The sequence below is a fragment of the Macaca thibetana genome, chromosome 13 (assembly GCF_024542745.1).
Source record: "Macaca thibetana thibetana isolate TM-01 chromosome 13, ASM2454274v1, whole genome shotgun sequence".
NCBI lineage: Eukaryota > Metazoa > Chordata > Mammalia > Primates > Cercopithecidae > Macaca > Macaca thibetana.
Genome location: NC_065590.1, coordinates 74,097,897 through 74,115,849, shown reverse-complemented (window position 1 = coordinate 74,115,849; position 17,953 = coordinate 74,097,897). Strand labels below are relative to the sequence as shown.

Here is a 17,953-nt window from a genome sequence, read left to right as displayed (position 1 = left end):
CTGCATTGTTTGTTTTTTAATATCTCCTGAATATTAACCCTACTCTGGCTGCCCTAATTTCTTTTTGTTCCCATACAAAGGAGGTAGAAGTTAATACATGACTGGAGAACAACTTTCTTTCCTAAGAGGTAATTGCAATATGGTTATATTAATTCTTCTGACAAGCAAACTTTAAACCAAGAAATACATACGTGTATATATGTATGATGGCTGTGTGTATATATACACACATATATTCAATCAAGTATATATGTGTGTATTTTTTTAACTTTTAGGTTTAGAGGTACATGTGAAAGTGTGTTACCTAGGTAAACACGCGTCATGGGTGTTTGTTGTACAGATTATTTCATCACCCAGGTATTAAGCCCAGTATAATAGTTATCTTTTCTGCCCTTTTCCCTCCTTTTACCCTCCCACTTCAAGTAGACCCCAGGGTCTGTTATTCCCTTCTTTGTGTTCATAAGTTCTTATCATTTAGCTCCCACTTACAAGTGAGAACATGTGGTATTGGGTTTTCTGTTCCTGCATAGTTTGCTAAGGATAATAGCCTCCAGCTCCATCCATGTTTCTGCAGGAGACATGATCTCATTCTTTTTTATGGCTGCATAGTATTTCATGGCATATATGTACCATATTTTCTTTATCCAGTCTGTTGTTGATGAGCATTTAGGATGATTCCATGTCTTTGCTATTGCGAATAGTGCTGCAATGAACATTCATTCACGTGCATGTGTCTTTAAGGTAGAATGATTTCCTCTGGGTATATATCCAGTAATGGGATTGCTGGGTTGAATGGTAGTTCTGCTTTTAGCTCTTTGAGGAATTGCCAAACTGCTTTCCACAATGATTGAACTAATTTCTACTCCCACCAACAGTATTTTATGTGTATTTTTTAAAGTAATTTTTTTTGCAATTAAATGTCATCTTTATTAAGCAAAGTACTATGCTATTAAAAGACTACAGAACCTCTTTAGTACGTGGTTGACTACTCAGACTTACATGCAATTTCTTAATACTTAGCATGGTATGCAAGTTGGGAAAAATAATGCCCAAATCTCTCCCTGAGTAAATATAATTTGCATGGAGCTGACTTTGGTGATTATCATCGTTATTTCTCATTAGATCCACTTTCTGACACTTTTAAATACATTTTCTTTTCTTTTAGTTCTGTTGGAAAACTTTCTAATTAGTCTGATTTTCTTCAGTGGAAATATATTTTGTAAAGTCTTTTTTTTTAGTTTCTTACATTATCCATAAAGGAAGCTCCATTAAGAAAAATTCTTGTAGCCCTAACTGCGCTTCACAAGTTTGCTTTTCCAAGGTTCTAGCTTTTTTTTTCCTTATTGAATGAAAATATTTTAAATATGCAGTGTTTTGTGAAAAACATCGTAATTATTTGAAAGTCCTTATATCCTATAAACAGATTTAGAAAGCTTTAGTGAGAGAAAGAAAAGCATCCGGAGAGCAGGTGAGAGGGCGGTGGCCGTGCCTGTGTTGATGGCCTCTGGGCTTCTTGTGTGGGATTGAGTGCTCTTCCCTAACAAGGCCTGGAAGCACAGGCACCCGGCAGCTGGGCTCCTTGTTTAACCAACACCCCTTAATGGCTACAGGTGCATCTCATGAGTGCAACTGCTTGACTGAGATCCAGCAGAAACCAAGAGCTCTTCCTCCCACGCTTTCAGCTTACATTCCATGGAGGAGCTGGCTGGAGCATGCATCTGCTTTACTTTAGAAGGTTACAGTGTAATCCTCCCCCAAACAAAATCTTTTGATTTATATTTTTTTCCTTTATTCATCAGTCAAAAATACTGTACTGACCTTTTGTGATTCAGTTAGGTACATGCTTTCTGGTCCAAAGAGTTTTTGTTTGTTTTGGTTTTGGTAACTGTGGAAATTTAATGAAAATGAAGGAATATTTAAATGCACTTTAGTTTGTCTTTATAGGAGAGAAAAGGTGGTGGATATAGTTTTGTTAAGAATGATTCTCTGACTGATTTGACTTTCTCCGAGAATATTATTCATCCGAGAATAAATAATAAACATGGTAGATTGTATAATATATGCATAGTTCTTTCTAGTTCTTCCACCACCCGCCCTCCATCTTGCCAGGGCTTTCTGTGGGGATCGTGGATTTTGCTAGTCCCTTTAACGCCGGGCTTGACCATGTGACTTGCTTTGACCAATCGAGTGTGGGTGGAACGAATCTATGGGTTCTGAGTGGGAACTTCAAGAGGATTTGCGTGTTTCCTCTCTTCCTCCTCTACCATGAATCTACCACGAGAAAGGCATATGCATCCGGTCTGCTGCATGCCAGTTCCCTTGAAATCTGTTGTTTTTCCGAAATTACCATTTCAGCAGGGCATATTTACTTTTTAAAACAATCTGGACAAATCAATCATTAGTCTTAGAGCAGATGATAACTATTGTAATCAGACAGGCTGCCTTTCGGCAAAAGCGATGTTATGGGTGACCTCACCTTCTGGCCACAGTAGACTGGAAAACGGGTAGGCACTTGACTCAAGTAAAGCCAATCTGAGGTGGCAGCTGCCTGTAAGGTGGCGTGGCAGAGGCGCTTTCCCAAACAGGAATGATGTTGACGAAATTAGATTAATCAGAATCTCTCTTAAGGAATTCGTAAGTTAGAATTAAACAGTAAGTAACTGGAACGGAAATATAATACCGAAAAGAAGCAGAAGTAGCCAGAGAAGTAGCCAATCCTACCATGTTAATGTTGGGTACAAGAATGAAGTTCAACAGCATTTCTGAAGGGAGGTGGGCATGGGCAGCATATAATGGGGTTGCTACCAGTGCTGTGGATTCTGAACATCTTTTCAGTTACTCAGCTGTGTCTTAGGCTCCATGAGGTTTGGCTTATATGGTCAGCTGGTTCTGGGTTCTGAGTTCTCTTTTCTGTCTCCTTCTTGCTGTACCCAAGTGCACTTGAACATCCTGTTGCTCGAGATAATGTGCACCCTCTTGTTGTTTTGTAGGCAAGAGACCTCAGCTAGTACAAGTTCTATTTCTACTCTGCTGTGTAACAGCTGCATGTCCTGATTAGGCACAGCACCAAAGCTTGACTTCTAGAGAGGGAAAACCCAGCTGCTCAGCTTTTCCTCACTCCCTTTATAGCTCTTAGTCCTATCCGCATTCACTTCTAAGCAAGCTTGGCACATGGAAAGAGGAGTGGGTGGGTCAGTTCCATCAGTTCCCTGAGACCTCTGCAACACTTGGAGAATTGTTCTGCCTGGCCTGTGGGTTACTAGGACCTTGATGGTATTGCCCTATTCATGTCTCAGCTTCCATTGGAATTTTTAACAGAAGCCTTCTCAGGTCTGGGGGATTCTTTCCCGCGTGGAATGGAGAATGTCTAGCTTCAGTTAGTGAATGTGGATTGGGAAACCTTTTCAGTAAGATTCCTGGGATCCCATCATGCCTTGTGTTCATTCATCTTTTTTTTTGATATGGGTTTTCTGGCAACCACAGTGCGGTATGTGTGTAAGTACATAACAGGCATGCTCTGCCATGTCTTGAACGTGGAAATCTAGCAAAATTAGATGCCTCTCTTTGAAGGGGTTTTTCAAAGAATATTAATGGAGAAAGTGATTCATGTTGTTTCTTGTCAGAGATCCCAGTTTCCAAACCACACCTTAATATACCTTAAGAACATATACTCTAAGCAAGAAAATACAAACACATGTGCTGAAGATATTGTAAATTGAAGATCAGGTAGTTAGGAAATTTGGACATAGGCTCCTTTGTCTCAGCAAAGACACGAGGTAAGTTCCACCCTCCTCCTCCTCATCTCTTTAGCACTTTCTGCATGCCAACCATGGTACTAAGCACTTTATGTGCATTAATTAAATATTATAATACTTGCATATTACTTGACTACTACTTAAAATGTATTCCTTAAGTTAGGAACTGAAAAATGAGTTTAAAATTACAGAAATCAATCTTTTTCATTGAAAAAAAGTGCCACTTTAGCCGTTTGTGTAAGTTATCTTTAGGCTAGTGCAAAGTCAAATGTGACTATATTTTAGATATTTTAAAATTGTATTATATGTAAGACTTTTAACACAATAACATGTTTTAAAAATTTGTTATGTAACTATAGAGCTGCTAACAAGAGTTGTTTAGCTTAACAAAAATTACTCAAATGCGGCCAGGCACAGTGGCTCATGCCTGTAATCCCAGCACTTTAGGAGGCTGAGGCAGGCAGATCACTTGAGGTCAGGAGTTTGACACCAGCCTGGCTGACATGGTGAAACCCCCATCTCTACTAAAAATACAAAAATTAGCTGGGCATGGTGGTGCATGTCTGTAATCCCAGCTACTTGGCAGGCTGAGGCAGGAGAATCACTTGAACCCAGAAGGCGGAGGTTGCAGTGAGCTGAGATTGTGCCACTGCACTCCAGCCTGGGAGACAGAGCAAGACTCCGTCTCAAAAAAAAAAAAAAAAAAAAAAAAAAAAAAATTATTCAGATGCAGAGTAAACCTTTCTAATCAGTGGGTTCCTATAGCTGGTTGACGTTCATTAGGATCCCTGTCAAACAAAGTCAAATTATCAGGTGGTATCTGGAAATGACGGTGGAACCAAAGTCCACAGTAGAATCTTGCGTTATTCTAGAGTCTTTAATAATAGTTATGATCTGAAAGCAAATATCACAAGATGAAAATTTTCCTAGATTTGGAAGTGGTTATATATTTTGCTCTATAGTATATCATGGTTTAAGTGTCACTACTGGTTTGAGCTTTTCTAACAGTTGCTCCAGTTAAAACTGACCACGTGTAAGGATTTTTTCTTTGATTTGCATAGAATTTTATAGCCTAGGCCGGGCGCGGTGGCTCAAGCCTGTAATCCCAGCACTTTGGGAGGCCGAGGCGGGCGGATCACAAGGTCAGCAGATCGAGACCACGGTGAAACCCCGTCTCTACTAAAAATACAAAAAAAAATTAGCCGGGCGCGGTGGCGGGCGCCTGTGGTCCCAGCTACTCAGGAGGCTGAGGCAGGAGAATGGCGGGAACCCGGGAGGCGGAGCTTGCAGTGAGCGGAGATCGCGCCACTGCACTCCAGCCTGGGCGACAGCGTGAGACTCCGTCTCAAAAAAAAAAAAAAAAAAGAATTTTATAGCCTATAAATGATATCCATACAAATTATTTCACATGGCCCCTGCCACAGTCTTGTGAGGTAGATAGGTTGGATGGCATTATTCTGAGTATCTTTTTATGCGCTCTGGATTCAACATCCTAAAGGGTAGAGCGTGTGGATAGTTTTATTGTATTCTTTCCCTTTGAACTTCTTATTGTCAGTTTCTTTGTCTTACAGATAAAGATCTTAAGACTTGTTCTGTAGGACTGTTGTGAGAATAAAGTGAGGTGAAGTCGATATAAGATATCTAGCATACTGCAGAGCACATAACATAGGTACTCAATCTATGCTTGTTTCTCTCCCTCATCCTAATTTCCCAAGTGTATAGCATTCACTTTCCTAAGTGTCATATATTTTTCATAGTAATGCTCATTACAAGTATAGGAGAGGCATTGGGGTATATTGAGGAAAGAAAGAACAAGGGCTTGCATTAAAATCCCAGCTTCACTGTTTCCTAACAGAACAACCATGGTCAAGCTTCTGATGAACATCTCTGTGGTTTCCTTGTTGGCAAAATGGGTGTGATTGCAGCTTACATGATTGTCGTGTGTATTTGCTCTCTGTAGCCTAGTAGGCACTCAGTCCTTGTTTCTCGAGTCTGCCATTCATGTAGACAGTGCTTTTGTGCATTTAGAAAGGTCCATAATTTCTGTTGTTCTCAGAATCTGGGCAAAAAGAAAAGCAGAAGGGAAGAGGAATGTGTTTTGTGTGTGTGTATGTTTATGTTAGTTATCAGTTGTTGCATAAAAATTACTCCAAACTGTAGTGGTTTAAAGCCATAAACATTACCTTAAGAGTTTCTGTGGTTCAGGAATTTAGAGGGACCTCAGTTGGTTGGTTCTGGCTCAGTTTCTTTCATGAAACTCCAGCCAGGATATTAGTAAGAGCTGCAGTTATCTGAAGGCTTGACTGGGCCTAGAAGATACTTTCAAGGTGGTTCACTCATGTGACTGTTGGCAGGAGACTTCAGTTCTTTGCCCCATGAGTGAGTCTCACCTTAGACTGCTTGACTATTCTCATAGCTTGGGAGTTGGCTTCCCCCAGAGTGAGTGATCCAACAGACAGACCAAGACAGAAGCCACAGTGTCTTTTATGATGTAGTCTCCGAAGTTGCAAAGCATCATTCCATTTTTATTCTGTTATTTATTTATTTTTTAGAAACAGGGTCTTGCTATGTTGCCAGTGTTAGTCTGGATCTCCTGAACTCAAGCAATCCTCCTGCCTCAGCCTCCCAAAGTGCAGGGATTACAGGCATTAGCCACCATGTCTGGTTTGTTCTTAGACAAGATTCACAAAAACTAGCCTATGTCCAAGGGGAGATTAGGCTTTTAGATTTCACCTCTTAAAGAGAGAAATATCAGGGAATTTGTGGACATATTTTAAAACCATCACAGTGTTTAACAGAAGAGGCACTCTTTTAATGAAAGTCAAAGGAAACGAGGAAGCTGAAAATGGTCAACCTAAAAAGAATTAGCTGACAGCTAGAAAATTTACAGTGTACAATTATACATCAGTAATTTGTTTATTGGCAACTGATCGTTTTTCAGTTTTATTTATCACATAATACTGGAGCATAGCTAGATATATATGATTTTGAGAAAAGGATATTGAGGCTGAAATCTTTCCTAATGATGAGCTCTATTGAGTTTGGCAGTAGTCCCGTGGGGGGAGTATTTGGGGCCATTGGATGCAGTCATTTAAAAACTGAGCCAGAGAGAAGTTTGTACTGGGAAAAAACAAAAAATGAAGTAAATGACAGAATCAGTATTCTGCAAGCTTGGATTCCCTGATACTGTAATTCTAAATTAATTGAGAGATTTTAAAATGCCGATTTTCTATATAACTGCTTCAACAGATTTTTGTCTCCATTGAATCCATCAAACTTGAGAGTTGTTTTGGCCATTGCAAAAATGTTCATATCTTTGACTTCTTTGGTGATTCTTAAAATATAATGCATTCAAGTTATAATTTTATTTTTGTTTGCTCTGGATTTTTATTCCTTGCATGAAAGAATTGGGATCCCTTAGAGGCACATCAAGATATCTACTTCTGGCCTGGCAGCTCCAGTGACTCAGAATGTGTGTTCAGGGCCCAGGAGGTTTTGGTTTTCTTTTCTGCCTTGTCTTTTGACTCTTTTTTTTTTTTTTTTTTTCCTCTTAAGCAGAATTTAAATTTCCTGAAGTGTAATAAGTCATTTCCTTCACTATGTCTGCCTTGGTGTCCGAAGAAAATTCCCAAGCCCTCTTTACAAAGGTGGTAGAAGCCTGAGGCATTCAACTCCTTTAAAGTTTTGTGACTTCCAGCTATTAGTTGTTTGAGTAAAAGTCATTTCTCTGCCCTTCCCATTGTCTGCCCTTCCTGTTGCTTTCCCTTCCCATTGTCCATCTTCCCGTGGATTCTCAGCCTCAGTTCATACAGGCCTCTTCATTTCCAACCCCTTTATTCCATTCCCATGACACTCCCCTCTTACCACATTCTCTCTTCCAGTCCTAAAAAGAGAATCACCAGGTGGGACATTTGTTATAGATAGAAAAGGAGGATAAGAATACAGACTGTTTTCTTTGGCCTGACTGAGGCCAAAGGAAGGTGGGAAAAGTGGAGAAATATCCATAGAAGTGTCTGCAAAGAGTCAAGAGAAAATGGAGGGTTGAAACATTTGGTTGTGCCTAGGTCAGTGAAAATCGTGGAGGGAAGGAGTATTTTAGTTGAGTCAAAAGGATGTAATGTGGGAAGGAAGAGGAAGAGGTTTTTAGGGAAAGGAAACTGCGTGAGTGAGGTGTCTGAGTGGGGACATGTGGACAATGTGGCCTGGCTCAGGCCCTGGCTTTACATGGAGATGTGATGGGAGGCAAGGTTAGGTTGGACGTAGGTAGGAAAGGGTCTTACTTTCCTTTCAGGGAGTTAGATTTTGTTGGAAATAATTTGTCATAACAAATATATAGGATTCTAATTTTCAAAGTGTGTGGTAGAGATAATTTGGGATCCTTGAGAAGAATGGCCCCCTGTTTAGCTTATGAGTAAGCCATCAAATGTGTTCCTTGGTAAACAAATAGTCCAGCAGATATCTATCATTTAGTCAAGCTTGCTTCTCCACATACAGATAGGTGTTATTTATAGAAATGGTCAAATGCCTCCATTTACTTGCTCTTTGAAAAACAACAAATGTGGGGATAAATAAAACCTAACTATGGTTCCAAAATTAAGGGACAGAAAATTTGAGTCATGTGAAGCATATGTAATCCACTGTTGTTGTAAAGAGCCTATGCAAACTAGGCAGATTGCATGCATAGTAGAGATGGAAGACAGGTAAGTGTGTTGATTGCTCTGCTCCTTGTTCTGTTTACAGAGAGCAGTGAAGTCAGTCTTCTTGTCAGTTGCACGTCTGCACATCCGGGTCCTCTAGCCACATGGCCATGGTGTGGAATTTAAAGCTGTGCTGCTGCAAAGACTGGCATAGAATCTTTGAGGGAGGTAGCTATTTTTCATTTCTGAAAAAATGTATCTTTTAAATGGTTTCCCCCTTGGGAGACAGACTCTTAGAGTAACATCTTTAACCGTGATGCCTTTCACTCTCCCCAGTTCCCCAAAACCCAGGGCAAACTCATTGAACCCTTGTCAAGTGTGGCTCCCATGATTGTCAGGATTCTAGACTGTGGCTGTGGATTACATTCTCAATTCAGAATTGGGAGATTGGGTACATTGAGCTCTCGCTACTCCTTTCTTTTTTCCTCTTTTTATGAACGGATTCACGACCTTTCTTCTTGGAGGATGTGTTTCTTCAACTCTCAGTCACAGCATTTCAAATACTACTATCCGTTCTGGATGGGGCAACACTAGTAGGTTCTCTTAATATTCAGAATTAGGAGCAGAGGAGGGATTTCCAGATGTGTTCTAGATGAGGGATTTCCAGATATGTTCTAGACCAGGTGAGTTTTAAAAGTCATTTTGAAAGAGACACCTGGAACAGCCTGGAACAGAGATACCTGGAACAGACACCGGTAACAGCCTGGTATGACTCTGGGGCCAGTGATTGGGAAAAGAAAATACAGTTGGTAATAAAAGTGGAGAACGAGGAAAACAAATCCATGGCTTTTTGACATTCTCATGGTCTGTCCTTTTTATAAAATGTTTTTTTTTTTTTTAACATCATAGACCCTGAAGGGGTTCAACTGTCCAGGCATACTTCTTCAGTTTAGGGATGTGGAACACCCATAAAAGTTCAGGACAGACTCTGGACTGCAGTCCAGGGACAGAGGCGACAGCACTTGCTGAAGGCATTCCGGTAACCAGAGGCAGCAACAGGGCACCTCAGTTTTAGTGGCCCCAGAACCACACCAGGCTGTCCCACGGTGTCTCTTTCAAAAATTAAATATCTTACACAGATTTTATCTATAAAGTTAGAAGTTTCCATCATGTGTCAAGATGATTCTTGCATAATATGTTGTGAAATTTTAGTAGCAAAGAATTTTCTGTTTTCCTTTTCAAAAGTACATGAGAAACTGCTATTTCCTGTTGCTTATTCAGTTATTCTCTTTAGCATATTTAATTAAAAGTGGTTTTAATTTTTAAAAATATGATTGGCCATTGTTTGGGTAAATTTTTAGGGGAAAAATGTCTTTTGTAAAGATGGCAAGATTTCCAAGCCATAATGACTTATGCTTTTCCTTGATCTTAGACTTAGATTTCTATCATTGGTGTAGCAATTGTTGCTCTCTCTGTCCCTTTCTTTAGTTACTCCTGCCTCAGTAACTCAAGAGATGGAGCGAAAGGTTACTCTGGATTCTTACCTGTGGAACTGTCCACATCAGTACTAGTGATCTCATCTGAGTTTCCTTCTTGGAGGGGTTTCCAGGACTGGGGCAGCCTGGTGAAGTAATAGATTTGATATTAATTTTTATTTACATAACACCTTACTTGAGGAACACAGAGCAGTCTATGGGCATTATTTTAATAGTCCAGGAGGAGTTAAGCAAGCCTGGAGAGCTGAACAATAAAGTCCTGTTATTCTAAGCGTTATTTAATATTTTTATGATTTGTCCTTCAAAGAATTCTTGGCCTTCGGGTAAGCGATGAACTGCAAGCGGGAGAATGAACTGTTAGCTCAGTCTCTCACACCCTGAAGAGTGTACACGTGACTTGTGTATTGAATCAGCCTGTAGGTCTCTTTAAACTGGGTGGTGGCTTTAAACCACAGAGAGGTTGCTTCTTCCCAGAGGATATTGCCTGTGCTGATTGGTCCCCGTTGTTTAAGTTGGATGCATGCTAATGTGCTGTCACGGCATTCTGGACGAATGCTGAGGAGACTGTATTTGTTCATGACATCTGATGTGAGTCTTGAACTTGTTTTATTTATTTCTTTGGCTGACTTTGCTTTTGGTCACATCCTAGTCTAATGACCGAACAAGGGCAACTGTGCTCTTTTCTAGACTGATGTCTGTTTGTCAAGAACAGTTTTCACCGTTTTGTGTTTTTCTCTGTTGTTAACAACCCCAAAACAGAAACGAAAGCTTTTTATCATGGGAGGAGGGGTATCGGCTTCACTTCCATCCCATTCACCATTCACTCTGAATATCTGTGGTTTGTTTGAAACCGAGTGCCAGTGCCTCTTCTTGGAGGTATAAATTTGCACAGGGTCTGGCAGACGCTGTGGACAGGATGTTGACTCTTGAGTGTCTTGACTGACTAGGAGGCCCAGTGGAGGTGCTGCATGGCTCCAGGCAATCTGTGCCTCTAGCCAAGGCCTCTAAAACACAAAGTTTTAAAGTGCTTGCTTAAGATTTTGGGGTCGAAAAATTGCATTTTTTTTTTCCTCTGAAGGACCAAGCACAGAAGCTGTGCCAGTGGTTTCCCTGTTAACTCCTGACTGGCCTAACTTTTGCTTCTCAGACTTAGAATTCCTAATCACCCAGTAGGTGCCACTCGGGATGGTCTTCTGCCTCTGGTTAGTTCTGAGCTTGTTTTCTCACTGGTGCAGCAGGACCTTAGACCAAAATGACCTCCAGCATCCTATGAGTCTTGGATCTCTGTGAGATCCGACAGTCACCCTTGCCCCATGGACACCTTCGGGTTACTTTGTCTATTCCAAAATTATTGGATACCTAATCTCTGCAAGGCATCAGGAGTCCTTGAGTATTACCTTATTCAAGGCATTCAAAGAAGAGGCCTCTGATAGATCAAATGGCCTTTGCAGGAGAGCTTGTGTCCACTGTTAGTGAATTCCTACTAAATTCTTGAAAGGTGAGTGGTATTGCCTTCAGCGTGTCACATGTGAGGAATTTGAAGCTCAGAGCATGGATCTTTGTTTGGTGAACTTTAAAACTTAAACTTTTTACACTATACCCTAAATATGTGGGAATGATTTTCAAGGAGTAAAGATGGGAGAACATATTTTCTAATCCATCCAGCATTTATGGAGATCCTGTTAGAGCTCTGGATAATAATCTAGTGTCAAAAGCAGTAGCGCATTTTCACTACCAATTTTGAGAAGATTGGCATGAAAACCTAAAGCTAATTATAATGTAGAAGTAAGTGCTTCATGAAGATGAGAGGACCCGCTTAGAATACAAGTGTCAGTTTTAGAATTAGATTACTTTATAGCAGAATGCTTGTAAAACACAAGCATTTTTATATGAAATAAAATATAGCTTCTGCTTCCAAGAAGATGTGAACATTGTAAAAATCAGAATTAAGTCATATGAAACTGTCTCTGCCTTTTGAAAATCCAGATGATTCCAAGCCAAAACATTTTTTTTTTGGCAAAGAAATATAAGAAGTTTTTAAAAACAATAGACCCGGAGAATCTCCAGTGCTTATAAAGTGACTACTGTAACTGGGAGGTGAAATGGGAATAATGATTAAGTGCTTGCTTTCTTTGGATGTCTCCGTTCGCCTAAGTGAGCATAATTTAGGTGACTGTGTGAGCATCTGTGTGGCAGCTGCTGGTGCTACAAGTTAATGCCAGAGAAGACAAAATAGTTGGCACACAGATTCTAATTTCATTATTGTACCACGAGCCAGAAAAAATAGGAGTTTATATTCTTTTGAAGTGGGAAAATGTTGTCTGTTTTTTTCTTGGGTTTCACACACTTGAACACACAAAGTATCCTCAAGATATTTGTAAGCATTGTCTAACAACTTAGATTATAAGCTGATTTGTTTGTGCTACTGTAAAAAAACAAATCAAACTAGGTGAATTTTATCTGCTGGTGAAATCAGGATTCATTTTTTTTTTTTTTTAAATTTCTAAGGTAGACTCCCAGATAACTTTAAAATGTCCTATAAGCATTTAAAGGAGGGGTTACCGAAGTGTTCAAGTAAAGTTTGATTGGAACACCGCCATGCCCACTCATTTACATATTGTTTTTGACAGGCTGCTTTCCAGCTAAGTGGGTCCGCAGAGTTGAATAGCAATAGAGTCCTTTTGGTCTGCAATCCTAATATAGTTACAGTTTGGCCCTTTGTAGAAAAAGTTTGCTAGTCCTCGATTTAAAGTATTGACTGATAGTAGCTTCCTATTGGATGTCATTTTGCAAGGTGCCAGAAGGCCTGCTCGGCCACTAGGACATCTCCCCACCTCAGACAACATGTCTTGATCCTCCAGGGTTAGAATGACTGGTGAAGGAGAAAATGTCTTGGAAAACCATTTGAGAAGAATGGAGGGCTTTCTCCTCCAGAGGAATCATTTTTCTTCTTCTAAGTGAGATGGCCAACCCAGCTGATGTGTTCAAGTCCTTCTAATTTTAGCTCTTTGGTTAAGTGGCATTTATCTCAAAGATAACTTATTTGAAGGACTGTCATGTGGAAGAGGCCATGGGGAACCAAATTAGGATTAATGTGTGCAAGTTACTGTGAGGCCAGATTTCAGCTCAGTAAAAAATAGTACTTGCTGGGAACTGCCATAGCTATCATGCGCTTTTGTTAGTAATGAGCTGCCCGTCACTAGAGATTTTCAAATAAAGGTTACATGACCACTTGATATGTGGAATGCAAACAGTGGATGAGAGATGGTTGTGTTTGAAAACCTCTGGGGCCCCATTCCAACCTTGACATTGGAATGGCTTCTTTGGTTAAAGTTGTTTGTTTCCGAGCTCAGTTTATGACCACAGTTTTAGTTTGTTGAGGGTCTGAGAGAGGCATCTTGGGATGATTTTCTGAAAATATAATATTAGCCAAACCAAAGCAGCATAAAGAGAGACAAGCTTTTCTGGTGGGCTAAGATGGTATAAAAAAGGCTGGCCCAGAGCCTCTCTCCCCTTCGGCCACTCTAGTCTCAGGGAGTGGCGTCAGAAGGGTACTGCTTCTTGTCAGCCTCACAGATGACTGGTTCTCTTCAGTTACTGCTACCATTTTTGCTTTCTGCCTAGTCTCCTGGAAAGAGGAAGGACCTGGCTGGCGGCCTATCGCAGATGGAGCAGTCAAAACTGTGTGTGTCCTGCAATTTGTCAGAGACTTCAGGTTGAGATCCTGCAGTGAAGGGCAGGTCTGGATGAAGCCGTACTGCCTCTGTGCAGTTCTGCCATCATAGCACAAAAGCAGCCATAGACAGTACAGAAATGAATGAGGGTGGCCGTGTTCCAGTAAAACTTTATTTACAAAAGCAGGCAGCGAGCTGGATTGGGTCCCTGAACTGTAGCTTGCTGACCACCGGTAGAGACTTGGGTTGAAAGTTAGAAGTGTATAGAAAATATCAGTTTCAATTCTCTTATGTTTTGGAAAAAAGGTGAAATGGCATGTCCAGAGTCACACCGTGGTTGGGCTGGGATTGTAAACCAGGATGTACTTTTAGTCTAGGGCTTATTTTGTGATACCACATAGCCTCGGCTGTGTGGTCAGGTGATAGCATTTGGTTTTTAAGAGAAGGCCACGTGAATGAAAGGAAGCTCCATCCCCAGTGGCTGCTCCAGGTGGTCTATGAATAGAGACAGTGAGAGCCCAAGGGTGTTATTTTTAGGGAGGCAACCCTTTATCCCTGTGACCTGGCTTACCCCTTTAAAGGTGGGCCCTGTTCACAGGAAAACAAACTATATGTTGCCTAAATTCTTATGGAGAAATAGTGCCCTGGAGTTGTGAAAAAGAAATGGGCTCCTGCAGCTGCGTCACAGCATTTGATCACTTCAGCCGAGAGTGCCAGGAGATTTGAGACAGATGTTTTCAGACATGCCGCATGCCTAAAACATTTCCAGGGGTCGGGCTGCAAATAGTGACTTAATAAGTGGAGAAACAGGGAAAGTATGCAAGTTGAGGACACAAGAGTTTATTCACCACTAGGTGCACGGCCAACCCCTTTGCGTTACATCTGCCTGTCAGGGTTGGCCCTTTAATCTGTCGTGCCCTTGGTATTGCTCTTTGTCTGCCCGTGAATAAAGTGCAGCATTGTGGTTAGTAATCCCACTCCAGTGACTCGACTTCAAATGTGGTTTTGGAGTGCATCCCAGAGTTCTGTTTGCTAAGCTTCCTACTCCTGTTTCAGAGACACCACTGAATACAGAGCAGCGAGCACTGAAGGCTTCCCTCTTTCCTTAAACCTGTCGGGTTGTGGGCTCTCTCTTTCCCCCTCTTGCTCCTTTCTTTTCTTTTCTTCTGTTTTTTTAAACCTTCCAAGGCAAATTCATGGATACTAAGCTGATGTGTTTGTTGTTTTTTTTCTCCCTGCCTCCGCTCCTAGTGAGTAACCACACTGGCCGCATCAAGGTGGTCTTTACTCCGAGCATCTGTAAAGTGACCTGCACCAAGGGCAGCTGTCAGAACAGCTGTGAGAAGGGGAACACCACCACTCTCATTAGTGAGAATGGTCATGCTGCCGACACCCTGACGGCCACGAACTTCCGAGTGGGTGAGTTCCTCCACGGTCCCTAACTGTCCTTACTGAGTCGAGTTTTATGAGATTGTAGCATTTAGACACCCCCTTCATTCACACTGCTCTCTGCTTCAGTGGATGTCTGTCTATGAGTACGAATATGTTTCTTTCATGGGATCTTTTAAATTACTTTCGGAATAATTTTTAACCTGATTTTTGGTTTCTTAGGGGAATGGCAACTAGAATATTTTCCCTTATTGCTTAGCGTTTACGCAGCCGTGTGGTAATGGGAATATATACAGTACAAGAAAAGAGAGTAGGTTTTAGATTTAGACTCTAAGGCATGACTTGTGCTGATAAGCTTCAAATTTTATCAGCCTAGTGATAAGTGGAATTTGTATTAGATTTGACTCATGTAATAAATTTTGGAAGGTGGTGATGAAATTTGAAGTTTTTACTTCAAAAATAGCCAAGTTCTAAAACAAAACTCCAAGAATTGTCAAAAACCTGTACTTGGTTGTAGAAAGGGACACAGAGTTGCATCTTTTGCCACGTTTCTGCTCCGTCTCACAAGACTGAATATAGATTGATATATAACGTGGATTTGGGGAAGACAGACTGGTAGATTACTCTCAGTACTCCTTTAAGTTAATTTAAATATGAACTAGTAGTTGCTGTCTGCGAGAAAGGCTTGTTGGTTCGTTTTGAATTTTTGTTTTTTACTTTTTTGCAAATGGAGAAAGTATTGCGGTCCACGGAATGCTGTCATGTTGCCATGCTGTCATGCAATACAGTATTTTTGTCACAGAAAAATGTCTTTTATTATTTTTTGACCAATTATGGTTTGCATGTGTACTCAAATAATCGCAGACACCCACGTTACTTTCTGAGTTACTCACAAGAATAACCCAAATGTCAGACAGATAATAACACTGGCTAGATCTGGTCTTTTTATGGAATATTGCTGTTTAGTCTTGGAAGTGTGTGTCTGGGGGGGTGGTAGGAGAAGGGGTGTCTATTTCAAACTGATTTACATCAAGACAAAATAAAGGGAGAGCTTGAAGTTCTTATTAGCTCTTTGATTATTCCTTTGCTTTATTGTGACTCCCAATCCTTAGGAGGTCAAAGCATATTTTTGATCGTCTGTACTTGGAAAAAATATGTGCCCATAGATACGATTTAAAAGGGCATTGTGAGTTTCCTGGCTATGATAGGGGTACCCTGGGCATAGTTTTTAAAAGAATTTAGCTGTTAGGTGCCAAATGGTACATTGTGCTTTGCAGGGCAGGGAGCCAAGTCTAATGGGAAGTGAACTGATGATCAGGAAACTGGATTCTGGTCCCGGTCCTGCCACTAACTAGCTAATCCATAGGGCATGCCAGTTAATATTACTGGGCCTCAGTTTTTCTCATTCATAAAACAAATGGGATTGTGTTTAATGGCCTCTAAAATTTAGTCCATCTCTAAGATCGTATGACTTTTTATCGGCAATAAGTAATACTATTTTCTGGCTTTTCTTGGAGGGCTACAGACAAGGAGGGGAAAGGAAAAGGCAATTCCAGTAGACTATCATGAGTCTTATGGCTTTTCCCCACTTTATCTTTCTTGGTTGCCTTCCTTACTCACTGCTCTTTTCCCTACTTGTGTTTATTGTAAATCTTTACAGTAGCAATGACAAAATAATCAAATGGGTGGTAATTTTTTGGCTTCCAGTGTATTCATTTTGAAACTAAATATTTTGAAGGCTTTGAGAAACAGAGGAAGTCTACTTGTCGAAACACGCCACACACTTTCCTTCCTGGCACTGAACCAGATGTTTAGGAACAGAATATACATAGCCTATTCAAAATGCAAAATGAAGCAAAATTATTTACAAAAGCATTTCAAAAGCAGAACTCCACTCTCCATAGAGGGTTGGCAGAGCAGTTTAATTTTTTAAAAAGTAGAGGATGGGGTGAGAAGGGCCCATAGTGATAAATAGTTTCACACTGGAAATTGTGGGAAACACGTCATTTATATTCTGAGCTATTTCCCTCTCCTGTTTACATTTTATTTCAAATATTGGATAGTTTGAGGGATAATTTTTATGATATTTCTTTCTTTAGGAATGATAATTTTGTAGAACTTATAGACTGTGATCTGTTGAAAATACAGAAAAACTAAAAATTTTTTATGCATGTATCTTTTTGGGACTTTACTGATTTAGTATAATTTTATTATTTACAAAAAGTGGTTTTCTGATTTTTTTCTTCTCTCTTTATATTTGTTTATAGTGTACCGTATCTTTTGACAAAAAAGACGTATTTGGAAAATAGTTTAAAGTTTGGGGAAAATTCAAAATTCACTGTCACTTGTCAGCTACTCCCTTTGATCTTTAATATTTGTCAGTACTTAAAGGTGAGGGCTGGCAAACTTTTTGTAAAGGCCCAGATAGTATAAAATATGTTTTAGACTTTGTGGGCCATACAGTTTCTGTTAAAGCTACTCAACTCTGCCATTGTAGTGTGAAAGCAGCCAGAGACAATCTGAACAAGAATAGGTGTGGCCGTGTTACAGAAACATTTGTTGGGCTGAATTTGGCTTGAGTGCCATACTCTAAGGAGTCAACATAATCCAGGGAAAATTATGTGGACTTCATAATCAGTTTTGATAATCAGCACAACAGAAATAATTTCCAACATTTGCATGGTGATTTACAGTTTTTTTTTTTTTTTTGGATGTGGAACAGACATGATCATCACCATTTTTTCAATATAGAAACTTAGGTTCAGAGTGTTAATTGAGCGAGCTTGCTTTAGTTTCTTGGCAAGCCAGTTAGCTATGCCTAGAATCTAGATATCCTTTTGCCATCTGTTTTCTTACCTGCCTGGAGTCTGACCATGATGTATAGGAGGGACAAGGTGAAGGACCTCATGCAGTTGTGTCTTGTGGGAAGCCTGGCTGGGATAACAGAGAGAGAGAAAGCAACTGAGAGTCCAGCATATGGGGGCTGAATCCTGGGGTAACAT

General features: G+C 40.3%; 1 protein-coding gene across 14 annotated transcripts in view; it reads left to right on the top strand.

Moving 5' to 3' along the window:
* Positions 1 to 17,953, top strand: part of LTBP1 (latent transforming growth factor beta binding protein 1) — a 446,965-nt gene that overhangs the window by 172,353 nt on the left and 256,659 nt on the right. For 6 of the 14 annotated variants that reach the window (XM_050754120.1, XM_050754119.1, XM_050754125.1 and 3 more), the window contains one exon: positions 14,814 to 14,981. The exons of 1 other annotated variant lie outside the window; for it this stretch is intronic. In XM_050754120.1, the coding sequence (XP_050610077.1) occupies positions 14,814 to 14,981 (168 nt within the window). 7 more of the 14 variants (XM_050754134.1, XM_050754130.1, XM_050754133.1 and 4 more) reach the window with 2 other exon arrangements.